Raw genomic sequence first — 23,604 nt, 5'->3', positions numbered from 1 at the left:
GTTTTCCACTACTTGTCGGAAGTCACAATTATTGCTATGACAGGATCGCATTCAGCTTCTCAATTTGCTAGTTTTATTGCGAAAACGCAAGCAAAGGGGTGTGTGTGGGGGAGGGGGGTGCGTAGGTTGGTCGATAATTAATTGTTAAATACCTGGATCCGCCCCTGAATCATCGCAGTTTGACCCTAAGCGCCGCATGCCAAATAAAAAATAAAAAATTAGGCCACACAAATCTGATCAAACAACAAGAACAAAGCCAAATGAGGATCAATTCCCATGAATTCTTCTCCTTTATTATTCCAAACTAAATCAGTGACTTCGAAACAAACAAACAAACAAACAAAACGCTAAGTTATGAGAGATCAGTGAACAATGCAACCTTGAGTTGCAATTTATGCGATCTGTAGATTGACTTTTTGAATAATGTCCAGTTGCCCAAGCTGTCCACCTTCATTGGAGTAGGACGTCATAATATTCACCAGAATGCAATGCTCGCTTCACGTTTACGAAGAGGCGAACACGTAGCACTTAATCAGCTATTCTGAGAGACAGAATTCGATCTGTCCGTTATGTTCTTCAGTATTTTTCCTGTACATTCTCCACAGCCTCCTGTTATATACGAAACACGTACGAATCGCTAGAAAGAAAAATGAAAAACCACGGTTAGGACATAAAGCATGATTTCGATTTTTCATGAAGCTAAATGGTTAGAACTGCCATTGTCGCAGATCCATTTTCGATCCCCCGAAGGAAAAGAGCGCAGGCTGACTGATTTCCCGAACAGCGGCTGCTAATCGGGCCTCTAAGTTAAATCAAAAGAAAAGAGGAGCTGAGCGGGGAGAAAGAGTGATGTCAAGCTCGTGTCATGGGAAAAAAAACAACTTTGATACAGTGGTTATCTCATTATAGGATTTAGATGGGGCATGAAGAGATTTAGAGAGATAAGGCGAATGCATATTGGCGATTTTCAATGTCAAGCCATCGAAAAGTCAAATCAAAACCATCGAAACTATAGCAAAGAATCTCGTAAAATAAACATCTCACCTGTGAGTAATGTAACGAACCCAGCGAAAGAGGCTGCAAGCTTTCTCTCGATCCTGTACGCGCACGTATCGGATTTGGAGTCCGGAGCATATATGCATTGGTATTTCGAAGTCCAAACTGAAAGACATAGAGAAGTGTATCAAGGGAATTCAAATAAGTGAATGATATGTCGTGCAATCCCATGTCCTAAACTGTCACTGAGATAACTCAAACTTCTACACTGCACACCTGACGGGGCCGACTTCTTTACGTGAAGATTTTCGTATTTCACTCATATGGACCTACGAAACAGAAAACACTAAATTCAGACACTTCGAATATCAATCGACTACAACAAAAATTTTAGCTGCAATAAATAACATACCGCTCGTAAACAGTTACTTGCTTTCGCTTTTTTCCTGCGCTTTCCAAACGCTCCACTTAATCCCGCGTTTTCCAAAGGCTACACATTTTACCGCCCATGGTAAACGCTATAAAATTTCCCGTGCTTTCCAAAAGCTGCATGTTTTCCTATGCTTTCCAAACGCTACGCTTTTTCAAGCGCTTTTACAACACTACACTTTATCCTGCACTTTCCAAACGCTGTTTGTTTCCCTGCGTTTTCTAACTACTCTGTCTTCTCGCGCATTTCAAACACCACACTTTTTCCCGCACTTTCCAAACACCACACTTTTTCCCGCGCTTTTAAAACGCCACGCGCTTTTGAAATGCTGCATGTTTTCCAACGTTTGTCGCACGTCACAACTTTCTTCGCACAACGCTCCGATCATACACTGATCCATTAAAAATATAACTAATCAGAAAAGATCCCAAAAGACTTCAAAGGAAAATGGTTAAGTATTTGAGTTGTAACCTTAATTGACGCTGATATTTCTGACCCTCCTTGTAGTTTCTTAATATTCCAGTACCAGGCTTTTTCGGATGACTTGAACTCTCCTGTTTGTATCCCGGAAGTTATTTGATGTGAAACGCTATTGGAAAAAAGGGGAAGATCATGAATAATGGAGAATATTACATCACAAAATACACGACAGTTTTATTTTTTTTTCTTCTTCTTCTTCTTCTTCTTCTTCTTTTGTTCTTTAAGGAGAATTTTGGTCTGGTCTCAATGCATATCTAACTTTGAGTATTGATTTTATTCGTTTTTTGAGGACGATGCCGATTGTTCTAAACAGGATTACTAACCCAGGGCTAAAATAAATGTAAAATCTAGTTTGATAGCTCCATTAAGGGATTTTTCGTTTGTATTTTTTCCTGTTAGTTTCGGGTCATATTGAGGTAAGACCCAACAAAACCTTAGCTCCTGTACATGCTGCAATTAGAGCCAAGGTTAACTTTTAACCCTACTTTGACGTTAACCCCCGTTAAATCGCGCTTGGCAAGCGTCGAGTTCAGGTGAGAAGTTTTCGGAGGAAGAACTTTTGCCCAAGGATGAAATTGCACAAACGATATCAGTTCATTGCCGCATTACTATACCTGTCGGTTAACTTTGGCACTGGTACCTTCACAACAATGTTGTTGGCGTAACTGAAAATAAACAAAAGGGTAAAGTAACAGAAACCACATTTTTCTAGGGAGGATTAAGGCATTATAAATTGTCTACCGTTTGGTTCCCAAAAAAATTACTATAATATTTAACTACTAGTTCTCACGGAATGTGAGCAAACAGGTGTTCAGTGAAGGAAAAATTGTTCCATCTGGCATCCTCCTCTTTCCTTAATAACTAAGGGATATTAGTTTGAAGGTCACAACTTTAATTATTTGGTTGAATGTCATTTTCAGAAGTAGTAAAGCAGGGCAGGTTAGAACCGAACCAACTAGATAGCAGTATTTCGGAAATCGACCAATCAGATTGCCCGATTTCCACATTCTATTCTTTCTGCCACCTTGAATGCCGAGAGGAGATTTAGTGAGTAGTTTTTAAAAAATCACGTGATACAAAAATAACCGAGGTTCGATTCGAACCTTCGAACTTCGGGTTATGAGTCCAACTCTCTTATCCGTTGAGGCACCCAGTCATCGCAGCAATTTCGTCGTTCTGAAATACTGCCCCTCTCCCCCTTTAATTGTTTCAGAACTTTGACGTTAATATTTAGCGTAATGAATTGTAACATGTAGAACTAAAGCTGCCCTATAATTTACCCTCAAGATACCCGTGTTCAAACCCATCTAAAAGTGACCAACACCTAATTTTCCCTACAATATCACTGCCAATAGAGCGTCAAATACCAATAGTCCTTTTCACAGTTGTGGGCTTGGTGGCCAAGCCTTTGAACAGGAGTGAGGCTTAGGGTGACCTTGTTATGATAGAGATGTTGCTGCTTTTCAAATGCAAATTACTTTGTTATCATGCTAACTAGATACAGGTCTCTATCACAACAGGGTAACCCTTAGCCTCACTCCTGTTCAAAGGTTTGGCCACCAAGCCCACAACTGTAAAGAGACTATTACAGAAACACTTGATTTTTAAACAAATTCTCCTTGCCAATACCATAGCAAATGTACAGAAGACAAAAAGGAGAATATTAATACTGAAGTGAGGGTGTCTTCAGTTAATGCCTACAATTAACCGAAGTGAACTGTCGCAAAAAAAAAAAAGAATCTTTTTCTGCCAGGAAAGCTGAAACACCCAGTAATATGAGCACGCATCTTAGACAAAACTATGTTGTGATTACGAAAAGAAATATCCGGTCGGTGGGGTTGCTGGTTTATCTGGTTTATCTGGTTTATCTGGTTTATCTGGTTGTAAATCTGGTTGTAAAATATGGAAAGGCATGTTTGAGAAAATATTTCATTAACAGTCAATTTACCTTGATGACGGCACATTGCATCTCAACTTGAGTATGACTTCAAGAATTCTGATCAGAAACAAACGAGAAATGTTAGCAACCGATGTGGATTTTAAGTGTCAATCTGGTATCTATCTACTGTAAACCAGTCGGCCAGCTGTCCAAGAAATGAAAATGTTTCGATTCCACGACAGCTTACGTTTATGTTGTTACGTGTAGGGAACGATCGTGCTCGAAGACCCTCGAAGATTTTCGAAGAATCATTCCGAGCACAGGGTTTGACGGGTCAGTTAGAGGGAAACAACAAAACACATAAAACATACTTTGAATCTTCATTTTCATCGACAAACGCAATCAAGGTAAACGGAAGATTTGACTGGTTGGCCTCTGAAAGACGGTATTTCATGACAACAAACTGCAGAAAGAGGAAACAACAAGTTAGTACTGGTAACAAGAACAACAGAGATTTTAAAACACCAGCTGACGCGTCTTTGACTGACTCGGTATGCTGAGGGAGCTAAGTTTGGTTTCGGCAGCTTGAATCCACCCCGAGCATTGCTACTGCTCCCAAGGGTTTCGATAACTTTCTCCATAAGCGGCTGTCGATTGTGAAATTGGCGGCCAAACCCGAAAAAGGACTGCAAGATACGAGAGCCCGCACGTAAACTAAACAGGCAGCGGTAAATATGGGTTACTGACCATGCGTGAGGCCAAATGGCTGGATAATGGCTGAGTTCTTTTTCTGCGTTTTTAATGAACCAAGACGAAGTAGAAGTCCACAAAAACGCGAAAACAACAACCAAAAAAAAAAAAACAAGAAAAAAAAGCGAGGGTAAGATCCCGCCATCTCGACTGAACAGGCTTCGCAAAAAGATTTCGCTTCAATAAGAATAAGGAATGACTTGTTTCATTTCGAGAGCCGGGAAAGAAAGCTAACCGTGTTTGTAGCACGATAAACCCTCGAGGATCGTTAATGTTTTCTTCGTTTTGACCGTCTTATTGCCGACATTAGTTGCGCGCGCGGGTAATCCCCAGCAGGCAAGATCGGCCCATCTTGCCCACTCGGGTAGCCAATCACAACACAGGATTCGATTCATATTGCCTACGGGCGCTGCCAGCTATATTATAACGCATACTTACAAGCGGCATTTCAGTAACCGGCTTGTACAGAAGCTCTGTCCAGAATATCGACGATAAAAAAAACGACTGTATTGATGGCAATAACGCTAAGGCAAATGCTGACGGTAACGATAAAAGCGACGGTATGGGACGGATAACGGTAACCGTAACGGAAATGATAACGATAACAGTAACGATACGGTAACGCTAACGCTCATGGTGAAGATAACTGTAAATTTGACAATAACAATTAGAAACAACAACAGCAGAGGTAAACCAAATAAAAACAGTTCCAGACCTCTCCTTCTGGTGGATTAACTAGAAGTGTTCGTGTTGTTTCAAAGTTGGTCAAGTCAACAGACTCATGGAACGTACAGTTGTCCAGCCTCACTGCTACACTGTCCGCTGGAGAGACAAACAGAAAAAAAATGAGTGTCGAAAACAGACATTTTGCAAAAAAGGCATACACATTTGAGGGTTGTCCCCTACACCCTAACCGTTGCGAATCGTCAAAGGCAGTTTGCGAGTCGTTCTACCGGAAGTCGATTAGCGGTTAAGTCGTTTCGTCATACCAGAAGTCTGAATAACCCATAAACTCATACTGGAAGTCGATTTTCAAGACACTTTGCAAATAGTTCGTAAGTTTGCTACCAAGGGATGTTATGACTCAGGAACCGATTTGCAAAACTTGACCTTCAATATTTCAATGATTGACCTAGCAGATCCTGCCATGAATGTACTAAAAAGGACTGAAATATTGGCGGAGAAAAAACAACGCATGGCTATACGAATTCAGCTATTTGTTGTCGTTGCTGCCGTTGAGAAATCCCACACTCTTTCTGGTTCCTAAATGCAACCATTTTTTAACCATTACCTCTTGAAACCACATCAGACTTTCCAACAAAGAAATCATCATTTAGCATAATCCTAACTTCGGGAGAGCCGGCCACAAAGTTTTTCATCAGAATGCATCCGTCAATTTCACTCCTCAAAATGTTCCCCTTGAAGAAAAAAAAATCATAATTACACGAACAATGTGCTGTTAGTTGTGAGATAACTAGAGAATGGGGACCACAACGGCGACGGCGACGGCGACGGCAACGAGGACGTGGAAAAACAACAAATTTAATTGGCAGAGCCATAGCTCAGGACGTGCGTTTTAAAACTTTGTACATTTCTTAGCCATCCTTTACAAAACAATAACGTGAAATCACCAAAATTTGTGCCGTCTGCGAGCTGAAACCGCGACTCCAAATTTATTTTAATTTTCATTTTGAACTCAACGCTTCTCTTATACGTTATGCTGAAGGTGAGGTGTGCCGCCCTATGAGACAGCAAACACATACTGCCATTTTTGAAATTCTAATTAAAGGTAGAAATTCATTTTTTAATCGAATTCTTCCTTGGCGTTGCCGTCCTGACTGCTTAAGGTCCCTAATAATAAAAAACGGGCGCGCGTAAGATTTCTCACCAGTGAGCGCAGCAAACTAGTGAGATATCGAGTTGAATACGAGAAGAGAAATTCTAAATCTGCACGCGACTTTGTAATACTTCGTCTATTATATAAACACAGTCGGCCTGTGCTAACAAAAAAGTACAAAAACGACCTTGGATTATTTATCTACCTGACAGGCGCGAAAGGCATGTGACGTGTCAGCAGCTGATTGGTGACATCAAACACATGTGAACTATTAATGTTGTTTTGCACGTGTGCAGTAACGGCTTTCTTCGGGGCTGGAAATTCTTGTAAAACTCCGCAGTTTCTTTGATAAATCAATTTCTTCAGCCACGGTGGTTTACAAAACCCTTTTGCAATCACTTATTACTTTCGCATATTGCTTTACCCCAAAGAATAGAGATTCTCAAGCATTGTTACTGATTTTACTGGGTGTAAAGCGCTAATGTTAGACATGGTTAATGACGAATTACTTACATTTGTACCAACCAATACTGTTAGCCTCTCCAGTAAATCCAAAAATACTTCCCGTTTCTTTCCTTTCTGTGTAAACATGGACAATAAAAATTGTAATATTTGTTATTTTGGACCAACAACACGGATTGGAATAAGAGTTGCCTGTCATAAATATGTTTTCATGATAAAACCTTTCATATGGTTATTTTGAGAATGTAATCATGTGGAGGAGTTGAAGTCTGCGGGGGCTTCATCAACTTTTTCCATAAGCAGCTTTGGCCACAAAAAGGGCCATAAGGCGAAACCCAAACACCAGAGCCTGCTCGGAGGCTCAACAGACGGGGGTAAGAGGTCTTAAAGTCAACGGTAGACCGCTGGTATCCGGCTTTTATTGAAAACCCTGACAGGGCTGAGCAACGTATGCGCACGCGCTAAGTTTTGGCGCGAAAACGAACTTTAAATCGTCTGCGATGGTTGATTTCTTATTCAGTTGCTTCGGGGCGCTGTTTTCCTGCCGCTTTTCTTTTGCAGAACAACCTCCAACAACCTTGCACCCTCTACCTCCAGTATGGCAGTCCAGTGCTCTATAACCTGAGCTGACCAGGCAGCGGCATGAGGAAGAAGCATCTTGGCAAAGAACAAAACACGATGATACAACAAGGGCTTGAACCCATGCATTTCAAGCTACATACAAGCCATTGTGCTGACTGCAAACTAAAGGTAGTGTGTCTTCCACAATAGGCCTATCAAGATAGAGGCCTGATGGAGTTAACTTGGAGAAATTGCTCACTAACCTGCACCATCTTGGGTAGGACCACAGGCTTGTTAGCAGCAGTACTTGGTAGAGACATCTTATCAGTACCATACTGTCAGGAAAAAAGCATGCGCTCAAGCGGAAAAAAGACTCACAAAAAAAACATTTACCGCTACATGGGTGGCTGCTGATTAGCAATTCAAATGCTTAAGATCAATGCTCTGTTCCAGACAGGTATTGCAAGCTCTTACCACAACTCTTCCGGTACATTGCCACAGTGGTTCTTTTGATCTTGCAGCTACCTCAGGGGAATTACAGACATATGCTTTGAGATTCTCTGTTGATGTAACTTGTACATACCCAAAGTCCTGCAAAGGAGAAGTAAATGATGATGTGGCATTTTGAATGCAGGCAAGATTGCAGCTATCAGATTTTTTCAAAGCAAAAAAATCAAGAGTTTAGGAAAATAAATAGAAGTACTGTTCAATTAATTGTTAAAATTTTCTGGGTTACATTATTTGACTTTCGTTTACTGCACTCAGTGGATGCTAAAGAAAACTTGCAACAGCCTCTTATGCAGTCATTAGAAAACTTAAATTAATTGAGAGGTGTTCTTGTATATCTAATATCATGCTTTAGCCCTTTAACTCTGATGAGTGATCAAGACAGAATTTCTCCTTACAATATCAATACAATATCAAGCAGACAAGTGATGAGAATAAGGAAAATATCAACCAGGGGATTATTAATTGATACAATTCTAAATTCTCGAAAGCAACATCACAAGAATTGTATGGCAGACAGAGGGGAGAATTATTAACGAGATCATGGGAATGACAGGGATCATGGGAGTGAAAGGGATCATGGGAGTGAAAGGGATCATGGTGGTGAAAAAGATCGTGGGAGTGAAAGGGATCGTGGGAGTGAAAGGGATCATGGGAGTGAAAGGGTTCGTCAGTTGTTTTGTAAGTAATTTTAATCAAGTTCTCCTTGGCTCAGAGTGATATTTATCCTAATTTGCTTGGATTTAAAATTGCAATCATTAATTAAATTAAGAAAGTGACATTTAATCCTGAAACAAAACATTTACAAATCATTTTGAAAACGATATAGTCTATATCTTCACTGTTCTACATGAATACCTCAGTCTACACATATGTATTAACAATTAAAATTAATGAAATATGTTTTTACACTGGCCTAATATGTTGAAGTCAGCCAGTTTGTCTGAAAGAAAAATATGGCCTTTACTTCAATCTTCAATGTTGTAGTTTTAGAACGAATATGGCTACAGATCTTGATCATGATTAATAAATGTTCATAAGAATATTGGGACCAGAGAAAAAAGCCTGGATAATCAAGAAATCCAGATAATCGAGGTCCGGATAATGGAGGTTCAACCGTACCAGTATATTCAATTGTGCTTTATCACCCCCTTACTTTACCAGGTCAGGTCTGGTCACTGTAACCGCAACTTGATTCTGCAACAGGTCAGGTCGCTGTAACCGCGGGTAACCTGCTACTGGTACTATGTAACCCAGTAAAACCTGTCGCATAGTCGAGTCGTCGGCGACTAAACCGACAACCCCCCCCCCCCCAGGCTTGCCTGAGGAGGAGGGTGTGTGGACACCCAGTTAGGATTAAAAACAAGACCTTCAAAGGGCGTATGAGCTCCTCGCGAGCCAACGGCCATCCACTGCAACAGAACTTGTCCTCCAGTCGTTGAGGTATCCTTGCCATTGGAACCAGGACATGTGATGTCAAGCACCATGGGAACTTTGCCGTGCAACTTTGTACTCACGTTAAAAATTCACGCACAGCTTGCACTTGGCCAATAGTCCTACGGCGACTGGTAAGTGGCGACGGGGGCAGGATTGTGAAGTCTGGAAGCCTTCAGGTGTGAACCAGCACGTAGGCGGTGGGGGTCAAGTGACAGTCGCTCTGCTCTTGGAGTTGGGAACAGAAGAGTAGTTCAGTAGTCACCCCCATGTCTGAGCAGTCCTCTTTAGGAGCCACTCTGCTCTCCCCGCATGGGGAAAGGATTAGAAAAGGTATCCTAAACATAGTCTGTTTCCTTATATTTCCTGGCTGGGTTACCGCACCCAGCGGGTTCACCTTTAGGATAAATATCACTCTGTTGCGGTCGAAAATAAAGAAAGCAACAACTCCTTTTTGGTACATGGAATGTACGTACTTTGACTTTGATGGACACTGAAAATAGTGAGAGACCAGAAAGGCGAACTGCCTTCGTTGCTCGTGAGCTTCGCCAGTATAATATTGATATCGCTGCGCTTCAAGAGACCCGTCGCGCTGGTTAAGGACAACTGGCTGAGAAAGGAGCAGGATATACCTCTTTCTGGAAGGGGAAGGAGGAGAATGAACTGAGAATACATGGCGTGGGCTTTGCCGTAAAAAATGAGCTGATTAGGAACCTGGAGGAACTCCCGGTTGGCGTAAGCGAACGCCTGATGACACTCCGTTTGAAGCTAAAATCCAATCAACAAGCGACAGTAATCTCCGCATATGCACCAACTCTACAGGCTGAACCTGAAGATAAAGAGATATTCTACTCCACTCTTGACTCTTTGTTAACACTGATTCCATCCAATCACAAGATCATTCTCCTTGGTGACTTCAATGCTCGGGTTGGCAGCAATAACTCTGTATGGAAAAATGTCATTGGGAAGGAAGGGGTAGGCAATGCTAACTCCAATGGGATCCAACTCCTGACCAAATGTGCGGAGCACCAGCTGCTGATAACAAACACCCTCTTTCGCCAAAAGAACAGGAATAAGACTTCATGGAGACATCCTAGATCACGCCACTGGCATATGATTGACTATGTCATTGTACGTTGCTGTTACAGAAAAGACGTTCTGATCACCAAGACAATGACATCATCTGACGAGTGCTGGACTGATCACAGGCTAGTACGATCCTCTATGTCCTTTGTCATTCGCATAAAGCAGAGAATGACGCCGAAACGGCAGAGGCCCAAGTATAACCTCGGGAAACTTGATCACCCTGAGAAACAAGCTGAGTTCCAGTCCAAATTGACTGCAGCGCTGCTACACGTTGATAACATCCATGTTGATTGTCTCTGGGAAGGCTTAAAGCCTGCTATTAAAACAGCTTGTGACGAAACACTGGGTAGCCAGAGGTGGTGCCATCAGGACTGGTTTGATGACAATGACGCAGAGATAGAGCAGATGTTTGCTGAGAAACGTAAAAGATTCTCTGTCTGGCAGAATGAAATCAGTAATGCTATAAAGAAACAGCAATACCACGAAATGAGATCCAAAGTCCAATGCCAGGTCCGTGAGATGGAAAATAATTGGTGAATTCAAAAAGCAAAGGAGATTCAAGCTCTATCCGACAGAAATAACAGCAAAGCCTTCTTTGCAGCCACCAAAAGGATCTATGGGCCAACATCCCAGGGTGTTAGGCCAGTTGCAGGCAAGGATGGAACCCTTCACAAGGACTTGGCTGGCATTCGTGACAGATGGAAAGAACATTTCTGTGAGTTACTGAATCAGACTCCCTCGGTGAACATTGACGCAATTGCGAATTTGCCTCAACTTTCCGAAAAAAGCCATCTTGACGAGATACCAACTCTAGAGGATATTGCCACAGCTATAGGTGCTATGAAGAAAGGCAAAGTTGCTGGCCATGACGGTATCCCTGTAGAAGCCTACAAGGCTGCTGGTCCAGCTCTCATTGAGAAACTGCATGTACTATTCACGCAAATCTGGGACGAGGAAGTAATTCCCAGCGTTCTTCAAGATGCTCTGATTGTCACCATTTTCAAGAAAGGCGACAAGGCAAACTGTGAAAACTACCGAGGTATATCCCTGCTTTCCATTGCTGGGAAGATCTTTGCTCGCATCCTTGCATGCCGCCTCTTCCCCATTGCCGAGAAGGTCCTTCCAGAGTCTCAATGTGGTTTCAGACCAGCACGTGGGACTGTGGACATGATTTTCTCGGCACGACAGACTCAGGAAAAGCGCAGGGAACAGCATAAAGACCTCTATATGGCTTTCATTGATCTGACTAAGGCATTTGACTCCGTACATCGGCCAGCACTGTGGAAAGTGCTCTCTAAAATTGTATGCCCAGAGAAATACATCAGAATGATCCGTCTGCTGCATGACAACATGTCTGCATCAGTACTTATTGATGGCGAGTCTACCGAAAGTTCTTTCAAACCGGCAGTCTCAATCCCACAGGGATCAATGAACGCTTTTCATTCCACTAATTTATTCATGTTTTTCTCGTTGCCATGCACCCACCAATAACGTAGCTCCATTTTCTGCCTTTAAAAGCACACACAACCCACAATTCCTCTATTCGCTCCGACGAAGGGCTAACGCTCGAAACGTCAGCTTTTGTAATCATTACGGTGGCCAATTTACCATTTCAACTTTGTTGATATATCCAAATTATTTCGTTACTCCCACCGACGCAGCCCCAAACAGTTTCTTTCGAAACTATCAGCCTTTACCGAAAGTTTTGTAGTGAAGACTGGTGTCAAGCAGGGCTGTGTCATAGCCCCAACACTCTTCTCGATTTTCATCTCCGCCGTGCTACACCTGGTGTCGGAGAAATTACCTCGTGGTATAGATATGCAGTTTAGGATGGATGGCAAGCTGTTCAACTTACGGCGACTGAAGGCTAAGACATTAACCACTCACATGGCTATACTCGAGCTCCAATATGCTGACGACAACGCCCTAGTGACCCACACAGAAGAAGACCTTCAAGTGGCTGTGGATGCCTTCAGTTATGCCTATGATGCGCTTGGCCTCACACTTAATGCTCGGAAGACACAAGTTCTTTTCCAACCATCACCTGATCACACACTTGAGCGAAAACAACCAGAGATCACAGTTGGAGACACACGCCTTAGCTCTGTTGATCATTTCTCGTATCTTGGTAGTTGCCTGTCATGCAAGGCAGATTTGGATGTTGAAACCCAAGTTTGTCTAAAATCAGCTAGTGCTGCCTTCGGTAGCCTCAGAGACAGGGTGTTTGATAATAGAAACCTCTACACCAACACCAAAATAAAGGTTTACAAAGCCGTAACATTGCCAACCCTGCTGTATGGCTCAGAAGCTTGGACAACCTATAGCCGTCATCTCAAAATTCTTGAGAGGTATCATCACCGTTGCCTTCGCCGTATCCTCAACATCAAGTGGCAAGACAGACGAACAAACAGCAGTGTTTTGGAAGAGGCTAATGTCACAAGTATTGAGTCCTATATTATCAACAACCAACTTCGCTGGGCTGGTCACCTTGTCTGTATGCCTTCATCCAGGCTCCCAAAGAAGATTCTGTATGGTGAACTGTCCAATGGAAGACGTAACCAGGGGGGGAAACGAAAACGCTTTAAGGATAGCCTTAAACACAACCTGAAGTAGTGCGGTATCAACCCCGAGAACAGGGAACAATTGGCCAATGACCGGCCTAGCTGGAGAAGTGCTATCCACACTGGTGTGGCGCATAGTGAGCAACGGAGGAGGGAGCACTGTGAGAGTCTCCGCTTGGCGAGAAAAGAGAGACAACAAAATGCCAGCGTAGTCCAACCTCCACTGATTTCAGATGTCCAGTTTGTCAGAGAATTTGCTCTTCCCGAATCGGACTGTATAGTCACCAGCGAACTCATGTAAACTATTTAATTCAATTTAATTTAATTTATTCACTGCCAAGTGGACATCTTACTCGTTACGAGGGATTGCCAAGAACAACTTACAGAACCTACATACCAGTTCTCTATACTGTCTGTCACACTTTTATTTCAATATAGACCACTTTCATAAATGGCTGCTGGATTAATATTCTTTCAGTTCGTTTAAATTTAAATTAGCCCTTCTGGCCTCATTCTCCAGTACAAAATTCAAAAGAATACACTACCTCAAGCGAGGCCAGAAGGGCTTATTTAAATTTAAACAAAAGAATATTACTGAATCCGGCAGCCATTTATGAAAGTGGTCTATTAACCCAAAGAATTTCAGGGCTTGACACTAAAGGTAGCCAACTAGCCACAGGCTAGTAGAAATTCAGTTTTGGCTAGTGGTTTTTTATTTCCACCAGCCAGTTTGGCTAACAAACAAACTGAAATTGTTGTAACATCTAAGTTGTCACCAGCCACTTGGCTAGTAAGTTGAAAAGTTAGTGTTGAATCTTGAATTTTGTGTTTAATTGAACAACATCCCATTGTTAATATTTTTTCTTTCTTCTCAGTACATCTTGGCTAGAAAAATGTGACATTATAATTGTAAAGAGAATTCCTTTATAATCACTTGAGTGAAAGAGTGAAATAGAAGATGAAGCCTACCAATACTTCGTCCAGCAGCTCATAAATCAGAGGGAAATTACACTTGATTGCTTCTTCATCAAGAACACCACAGTAGTCCTTGCAAAGATCTGAAATTCTACAAAAAAAAAAAAAACATTCTCCAGTAAACCCTCTAACTCCAAATATGTGATTGTTAATTTTCCTCTGTAGTTACTACTGATTTCCATGTAAATTAGTTACAAGAATTTGGTGTTAGGTCAAGACAAGTTGACTCATTGACCACTTTCATAAATGGCTGCCGGATTGATATTCTTTTGTTTAAATTTAAATTACTTAGCCTTTCTGGCCTCGTTTTCCAGTTCAAAATTGAAAAGAATGCATAATCTCAAGTGAGGCTAGTGAGGCTAATTTGAATTTAAACAAATGAATATCAATCCAGCAGCCATTTATGAAAGTGGTGTATTCTTGGGTAAAGGTAAAGAGTCCGATCCTACCAACACACCAGCCAATGTGTCAGCCACTTACCTGTGTGCTGGATAAGGTATGGATATTATATTGGGGAGAAGTTACTTGTTGATCACTCGTGGGGTTCAAGGTAATAAGAACAAAGATGTGTTCTTAGCAGGATAACAAAAAGAGCTACACTTTGCCTGAACCCTGTAAGTTTTCAGAAGTATCAAGTTGTTCAAGTTGTCCAGTGAAAAAGAATAATCCTTTCAAGAGCACAGCCCTATAGAATTTTGCTATAGCCAGGGTGGTTTTATGGGGTATGGATTGAAAATCCCATTGGCCTGTTACTAGGAATGCTGTGATTTTTTAGAAATCGGAGCTATTCAACCTCTTTTTCATTTGCTTAATATATTTGTGTCACACAAATTGTGTGCAGTGGTGCCAAATGCAAGGTCAATTCAATAAAGTTATCCATTTATATATTTACAATAAGCCAAATTATTCAGGCATTGTGATAGGTTCAAACTAGTCTATCAACTTTATTGGTCTCATTAACAATTATTCTACAAGCGAGCGTTGGATATGAGATGATAGATAGCCAACGAGGCGCGTAGCACCGAGTTGGCTATAATCATCTCATATCCAACAAGCGCAAGTGGAATAATTGTTTCATTGAAAACATTAAATTAAATTATTAAATTTTATTAAATTATTTTGCTCCCTTTTAATTTTAAGCTGACGTGTACACTTACCATATTTGTAGATTATGGTATATTGGCTCATATACCATAATACCTAAGCCAATAAAAAGTCTTGAATTACATTATCCAATGATCTAGTATTATTAAAAACTGGATCATTGGATAATGCAATTCAAGACTTTTTATTGGCTTAGCCATTTTGGTATATGAGCCGATATACCATAATCTAATATCTGTACATTGTAATATCCGGTTTCTTCTTACAAAATAAAGTCGAGAAGATTTGTCTAATATCTTGGGGCATTTTTTTTAATGAAACAATAATTCCACTCGTGCTTGTTGGATATGAAATGATTATAGCCAACTCAGCACTACGTGCCTCGTTAGCTATCTATCACCTCATATCCAATGCGCCCTCATGGAATAATTGTTAAATATACAATACAGTAAGTCAGCATTAGAAATAAAAATACCTAAAGGGATTGCTCGAGTGGGAAAAGTGTCCCATGCAAGGCACAACCCAAAATCTAATAAATACTAATGGTCTAGTGGAGGATAGATGCAAAGATCATCTCGCCATTAAAAGAAATTTTTGCTTCTCTATTGTAACAAATAGATTCCATGTTGTCATAGGTCTTTTCAGTAACAGATCACAAAAGACGCTAAAATGTTGTATGAATGTCAGTAACACACTCACATACACCTTGTGTGCCACCTTAGCTCAATTGGTTAGAGCGCTGGATTGTGTGGTGCGGGAGGTCAAGAGTTCAAGCCCCGGCCAGACCAATAACTCATGGTCTTAAAATAAGTGAGGAGAATTTGCTACCTTTCTATAATCAAGAAATGGATAGATATTCTAGTCTTCTCGCATAAGGACGAATAAATTGTAGACCCCGTCTCCTGTAGGGTTAGGGGTGGGAGACATTAATTTCCCACACAAGAGATTACTGTGTCGTGGATGCCCTCCCCTGGGGTGGGATGGGTGGGAATTGGCCCTGAAAAGCCTCCATGGGGAGTGGTAAACTAACCTATATGTATGTATACCTTTGTGTTCTTAACACAAACTGTTTTGACATTATTTGTGATTAATTACTGAACAGAGTCACGGCAAAATGGAATCTGTTTAGCTCATGTCGTGACACAATGCAGTACCTTGTCAGCACTTCAACACCAAAGGCTGGTGAAATGTTGAACTTTGTGGTGGAGACAAAGTAGAGTCCATTTCTTTTGATGAAGATAAAGTTCACACTATCAACATTCTGTGGAAGTAATCAAAATCAAAACTTAAGTCATTCACTTTAACCCTTAAAAATTAACAAATGGTGAACACCACAGTGTAGGTACTATTGAGTTATGGATAAATGCAAAAGGTTGCTAAGCACAAAAGAAGCGTAAGAGTCGCACGAGGCGATAGCTGAGAACGACACTAGCTTCTTGAGTGCTCAGCAAACCTCCCAAGTGCATCCATAGCTTAATGGTGTACACTGTGGCATTTACCATTTGTTTTATAATGTAAAATTGATACATTGAAGCAAAAGAATTTTCTTTTACACCTGTGGGCAAATGGTGGATGCTGAATTGACCAATCATGGTGCGTGCTTTACTTTGATTATGCTATAGTATAACCTATATTATTAAAAACTGGATCATTGGATAATGCAATTCAAGACTTTTCATTGGCTTAGCCATTTATGGTATATGAGCCAATATACCATAAGCTACAAGAAGGTAAGCGTACGCTTAGGCTTAAAATTGAAAGGGAGCTAAAAATGTAATAAAATTTAATATTTTAATGTAGCATTTTTAATAAAACAATTATTCCACTCACATTTGTTGGATATGAGATGATTATAGCCAACTCGGTGCTGCACGCCTCATTGGCTATCTATCATCTCATATCCAACGCGCGCTCGTGGAATAATTGTTAAATATCCATGCATTATCCAGCAAACAGGTAATGAGAATACTCAAACTTATCAAGTAGAACCACATTATTGAATACAATCTTGCATTCTGATTGTTTAACAAAGCGAGGTATTTAGCGTGGAATTGCAAGTTGAAAACAAGGCTAAGTGATATTTACTCACATCTATGTAAACATAACAACTATAAGCAATGCTGTTTTTTCCTTCTTTTTAATTCAGTTAAGTGATTCAAGGAAAATCCATTATTTGACTCATGAGGTCTGTGTTAACCCTTATCGTGCGGCTCCCGGAATATTCCGGGCGCATGTGTTCGTTCATGTGGACGGGTCCCGGAATATTCCGGGTTTCCGAACATCATCGTTTTATTGGCGGAGAAGTTCGGAATATGTTGGGCTTATATTGGTTTATGGTCATGGGCCAACCCAAGGGACATAAATTAAGCATCCGACAGAGTTCCGAAGACCCGAGTAGAATAAAAGAGTTAATTAGCATGGAATATATTTTGTTGCGCGGTAACACTGATAAACAAAGATGGCGGCCAATATTGTATTTGTTGATGAAGGAACTATTGATGAAGTTGTCGGCGGAGAGGATAGCGATTTAGATGAAAATATGGATAACTCTGAAAGCAGTGAAGAAGATGACAGAAGAGAAGAAGACAGTGATGGCGAGGTGGACGGCGAAGAAGAAACCGAAGAAGACAACTGGGTCCTTGGCGATCGCATCCCGCGAAGGCTTGACTTCTCAGCTGATCGAGGGTTGAATGTGGAGCTTCCTAACAATCTATCATTCTCTGACTACTTTCATCTCCTCTTCCCCGAAAACCTATTCAACGAGATTGCATCCCAAACAAATAAATATGCTACGGAAACAATCGCATCTTTACAGCGAAGAGGTCGTTTACCTCAGCTCTCGAGATTTAGAAATTGGCCTGAGGATGGTGTGACAGCTGGTGAGATAAAAGCTTTTCTTGCCATGATCATTGCAATGGGCCTGGTGAATCAAGAGAATATCCAGGATTACTGGTCCATCGACAAGGTTTTATCAACTCCCTTTTTCCCTCAAATTATGTCAAGAGACAAATTTATGAACATTTTAACATTTTTTCACTTGTGTGATAATGATGATTATGTTCCTCAAGGACAGGAAGGGTATGACCCAATAAAAAAGCTTGGCACGATATACAGCGTTGTCACTGGGAATTTTCAGATGTCTGGAAGCCAGGCAAAAATATTTGCATTGATGAGGGAATGATTCCATTCAGAGGAAAGGTGCATTTCAAAGTGTATAATCCTGACAAGCCAGATAAGTATGGTGTTAAGTCATACCAGTTGTGTGACTCAAGTAATGGATATTGTTGTAGGTTTGAAATTTACACTGATGTAAACCCAGAACCACCCAGTGCTAAAGGAAAGACATATGACTTAGTCATGAGGCTCATGCAACCTTATTTGAATGCGGGTAGGTGTTTGTATGTTGACAACTACTACACATCACCTACTTTATTTGCTGAGCTCTATAGGCAGAACACTGGGGCCTGTGGAACAGCCAGATACAGGAAAGGTATCCCCCAGCAATTTAAAAGGGCACAAGTGAAAAAAAAAGGTGACAAGTATGTTATGAACAATGGAACTTTGCTGGCAGTTAAATTTAAGGACCGCAGAGTTTTCCAGATGCTGTCATCAGTTCATTCTGTTGTGGATGTAGAGGTTGGCCGAAATCACCCTGGAACTGGCCAACCAATAACTAAACCTGAGATTATCCATGACTACAACAAGTTCATGGGAGCAGTTGACAGATGTGATCAGATGGTGGCCTATTCTTGCTTCAGGCGACGCACCATGAAATGGTGGAAGAAAGTGTTCTTCCACCTGTTTTCCTTAAGCATCCTGAATGCTTACATCCTGTACAAGCAAAGAACCCGGTCACCTGTGCTGCAAAGGACTTTTAGAAGGGAGCTTGTGAAGGAGCTTGTTAGGAATTCTGGCATCTCCCATTCTCTCACTCCGAGAGGCCGCCCAAGGAGGTCAGCCGAAGGCTTAACCCATCTTCAAGTTGGAGGTCACTTCCCAGAGAAAATATTGGGCACTGGGAAGAAGTCCAACATCACCTGGGCATGTGCGGTTTGCTTTCCTGCCCAAAAGAAGATCCTAAAAAGGGCAGGAGAGAAAAGGAAGAGGCCAGGGAAAGAGTCTAGCTTTCAGTGCAGTGTCTGTAAAGTAGCCCTCTGTATACAGGACTGCTTCCAGTTGTTCCACACTGTTCAGGACTATGTTGCTGCCTACATTCGAAGACACGATGCCAATAATGACAATGAGGATGCTGAAACTAACTGATCATAACCATTATTCATCTTTTGTTTGGTTTTGTTAGGTTTTGAAGTCAATTCAAACACAGAAATACATAAATTTACAACATAGACCCCAACAACTGAGCTGACTGTTTTGAACTAATTCAAAACCAAACAATGTACATAAATTCCTAATTTTGAGTATGTGTTGACTTGACAAGTATGCAGTCTTGCTACTATATTGAGAAAAACAAATGTTGTCACAGACACAGGAATTGTTTTATTAAGCTAGTGGACTAGGCCTTAACTCTGATTGCCATTTTAGGCTTGTACAGATAATTTTTGGAAGAAATTAATATGATTTGTTTTTTGTTAATGTATAATTTTTGTCAAGTTTTTCCAAAAGCATGATTTCATAGCTAAAATTTTAAAAGCAAAATAGGTTAAAAGTTTATTGTAATAGAATAATCAGTCAGTTTAATAAAGTCAGTTTAGGGGATTGTAACCTGAACTCGAACTCAGCATGATAAGGGTTAAATTTCACTTGAAAATCAATAACGCATGCCCTTTGCAATTCACCCAATATCGGTTTTCGCATGCAATTTTATACGAAAATTCATTACCTGACTCGTGAATTCCGTTTTAAATTGCACGTGAAAACCGATATTGCATGAATTGTGAAGCGATGAGTGCGATGTCCGTTTTCAAGTGCAATTTAATGCGGAATTCACGAGTCAGGTAATGAATTTTCCTTGAATCGCATCATTGAATTAAAATAGGAAAACAAGAAAACAGCAATAATATTGTTTGTTTTCATCCTGGGCGCGTGCCCCAGAAAGCCATTTCGAAGTCAACTGTCAGAACTGTCATTGTGTTAGTGAATAGGAAGCAAGGTCAGTCGTACACGTTAGAACCTTCGACATCTTTTATTTGAACCTTGTTTTTACATTCGGTTTCAAACTTTTTGAAGAAGCTTCACACCATTTAAGGATAATGGTGGTATTTCACTGAATTTACAAGCCGTTTATTTTTTAACATCGTTTTTTCAAATTTCCACTGAATTTGCTCGAGAAGGAAAACAATTTACACCTTTTATCTCTTTGGTGGCAAAACAGAAAGAAATGAAGTGTGGAAGCGAAAGCACGGAGAGTTTAACATCGCGATTAATATAAGGTGAGTACCTTGAAGTGTAAATACGTGTACTGATCGATATTTTATTCTTTTAAAAACAAAGAAGTGTTTCATGAAAAGTCCAAAAACTCTGATCTTTTTATTTGTAGAAATTCACTACTGGCAACTGCCATTAGCTGAATTGTTGGGATGAGCATTCGACTGAAAGTTGATGGAAATATTCTCTGGAGAGTTGTTGAACGATACATAGGTAATCAGTCCACTTAGAACTCTTGCTGTTAGACCATCACTGCCATTATACATTGCTTTTGTGTCATAATTAACTACTGATAGAAGTGCAAGGCTGTTGACATCAATTTCTCCCAAAGCTTCAGTGCATGGACCGCCGCTGACGTTAGCAGCTGTGACAGTCGTAATGGTACAACTGAAAACTCAGCCAACTTGCTTGACATCCTTCGTTGTTTTTCTAAAAGATTATGGCTGTAGGTAGATATTGAACCTGGGTTGGCGTGACCTGTTGGCTCAGAGATTGTTTTTTCTGGGCCATGTTCACAGGATTTTCACGCTTTCGCATTGTCGCGAGCGCAGAGGTTTTTCGTGCCTCTCCAAGAATTTATAGTTCGACAGTTCAAAACAAGGAAGAACCTCAGGCTCACTTTGAAAAACGCTTTTTTTGTTTTTGGCTCTTTAAAAGGTGACAATGGTTTTGAAAACATTTTAAATTGACTTTGAAACCAAACTTTGTAACAATTTGGCAATAGCTGTTATGCTTGCGTATATGCGAAACAATATTACTTAGTCTCGTTTTCAACTCGCAATTCCATGCTAAATACCTCGCTTCTTTAACCAATAAGAACGCGAGATTGTATTCAATGATGCAATTCAATGCAGAATTCCCTCATCAAGTGATGAATTTTCCTATATAGCATTTATTTTGATCTAACACCAAATTCTCATAACTAATTAACAAGGAAATGTGTTGTAAAAAGAAGTAAGAATTGAAAGTCAGATCTTGGGAATTAAAGGGTTCTAACCCTTCCATCCTCATATCGGTATGCATATTCTCCATACTGTTCTGTATACATTTCCTAGGATGCTGACAAGGAGAATTTGTCCAACCCTTTAGAGTGATTAGTTTCTAATTTCCCTTTGCAGAAATACAACTGAATCACACATCTAGAGCATGAGAATAAAGCAAATGATCAGAAAACTTAGAAGCTTTGATTGTTAAACAAATAATTATTAGAATTGTGTGGAGAAATGTATGGAAAATAATTATGGATACTGATGTTAGGGTAAATACTGTTAACCATCAAGAACTTTGTTTGAAAGTGATCTTCGCAGTAAAGAACCCTACTATGTAGTAGTGGAAATAAGGCCTAAAAAAAAAAAAAAAAAAAATTCAGGCCCTTACAAGATTTGAACCCGTGACCTCTTCGATACCAGTGCAGTGCTCTACCAACTGAGCTATCAAGCCAGCTGGGAGCTGGTCATTATATTGGTTCATATTAAAACTTAGAAGTGATAAATCAATGAATTTGAATGTATGAAAATCATATATGTGTAATGTGGTTTCATTAAATGAACTAAAGTGACCTTGCAATAATGAATAAAGGCTGATAGTTTCTAAAGAAACTGTTTGGGGCTGCGTCAGTGGGGGTAACAAAATAATTTGAATATAGCAACAAAGTTGAAATGATAAATTGGCCACCGTTACGATATAAAAGCTGATGTTTCGAGCCTTAGCCCTTTTTCTGCCTTTAAAAGCACACACAACCCACAATTCCTCTATTCGCTCCGACAAAGGGCTAACGCTCGAAACAACAGCTTTTATAATCATAACGGTGGCCAATTTACCATTTCAACTATGTTGATATATTCAATTTATTGCAATAATGAACCCTGCTTATGTAGTATTGGAAATAAGGCCTGAAAAAAAATTCAGGCCCCTACAGAATTTGAACCCATGACCTCTGCGATACTGGTGCAGTGCTCTATCAACTGAGCTATCAAGCCAACTAGGAGCTGGTCATTATGTTGGTCACCATTTCCTCTATTCTCATGGCCTTATAATGTTTGATTCACGGTGACATTGTAAGGCAAAATTAGATGCCAGTCACTCGAAGGGATCACAGAGCTAACTTTCTTTCTAGACAAAAATAGACTTAAGCTAAGTTTCAGTTTATTTATTTGCCCAGTAACTTGTTATGATAAGTGGGTTGTAAGTCACGTGATCTCAGGGATCACGTGCAGTGTGAAACTACTGAAAAAGCTCTTGAAGATGAACTCATAACATAACTCACAAATATTGGAGGGAGACTTTCCTTGCCAGATTTTATTTTCCTGTAGAAGATATCTGGGGTTCCTTTTACACTATCCCCTCTGTCTTGAGTGAATTAAGAAAAATTTTTCTCATGACAACAAAAAACATAGATCACCCAATCACTACAGTACCCTAATTTGCCATTTATTATCACCCCCCCCCCTCCCTACCCTTCCCAAATATGGAAGGAATCAGAACCATTTCAGAATTTCTGTCAACACTCTGAAATCTGAAGCATTGATTTCTGGGAGAAAGTCTGTTAAGCAAAGTCAGAATGATCCAAATTTTGTCAGACTATTTTTAGGAGAAAAAAAAACCGACATTCTAAGTGAAGAAGTCGGGTGGAGAGGGTGCAATTAAAGATAGATGTCCCTCATATAATCATGCGAATGAACAAAAAAACGAAAACTGTACAGATCTCAAATGAAGATTCAAGAAATCCCGAGTGTAGCGAATCAATAAAAATTATCAAACGAAATACGTTGAAATTTATCAATTGATTATCAACAAAAATCGATGAAAATGAGATCCATATATCGATTTAAAAGCCTACTTTTCAAAATGCATTTCACAAGAAAAAAACATGTAGACAAAAGCTTAACCTTAATTCAAACCCTATTAAAACCAGCCTGATTTTTAAAAGGAAGCACAGGAAAAGGATACAGTCGCGATATACAAGCGTATCTCCTCGAGAACTCAAGATGAAGAAGTCAGATAACATGGCGATATACTTTGTGCGATTTACCGCTGAGTAGGATAATAAACTGTGGGCTCATTACAAATTTCAGTTTTTTTCACAGTCATTTGCGACCTATATTCGTCAGAAACTGAAAGTTTTGTTTTTTGGAAAGCTTATTCAATGTAAGATATA

General features: G+C 40.2%; 1 protein-coding gene across 1 annotated transcript; it reads right to left on the bottom strand.

The window, feature by feature from the left end:
* Positions 1–261: 261 nt before the first annotated feature.
* Positions 262–23,588, bottom strand: LOC111344125 (uncharacterized). The gene is made up of 16 exons (XM_088745968.1): positions 23,397–23,588; positions 22,714–22,796; positions 16,217–16,323; positions 13,953–14,049; positions 7,870–7,986; positions 7,659–7,730; positions 6,886–6,951; positions 5,827–5,953; positions 5,251–5,357; positions 4,157–4,248; positions 3,855–3,902; positions 2,521–2,571; positions 1,898–2,015; positions 1,273–1,325; positions 1,045–1,161; positions 262–637 (listed from the first exon to the last, which is right to left on the bottom strand). The coding sequence occupies exons 1-16, from the start codon at positions 23,452–23,454 to the stop codon at positions 613–615; spliced, it is 1,338 nt and encodes a 445-aa protein (XP_088602094.1). The 5' UTR covers positions 23,455–23,588; the 3' UTR covers positions 262–612.
* Positions 23,589–23,604: the final 16 nt, after the last annotated feature.

This window comes from Stylophora pistillata, chromosome 14 (genome assembly GCF_964205215.1).
Source record: "Stylophora pistillata chromosome 14, jaStyPist1.2, whole genome shotgun sequence".
NCBI lineage: Eukaryota > Metazoa > Cnidaria > Anthozoa > Scleractinia > Pocilloporidae > Stylophora > Stylophora pistillata.
This window is presented reverse-complemented; position numbering and strand designations above follow the sequence as displayed.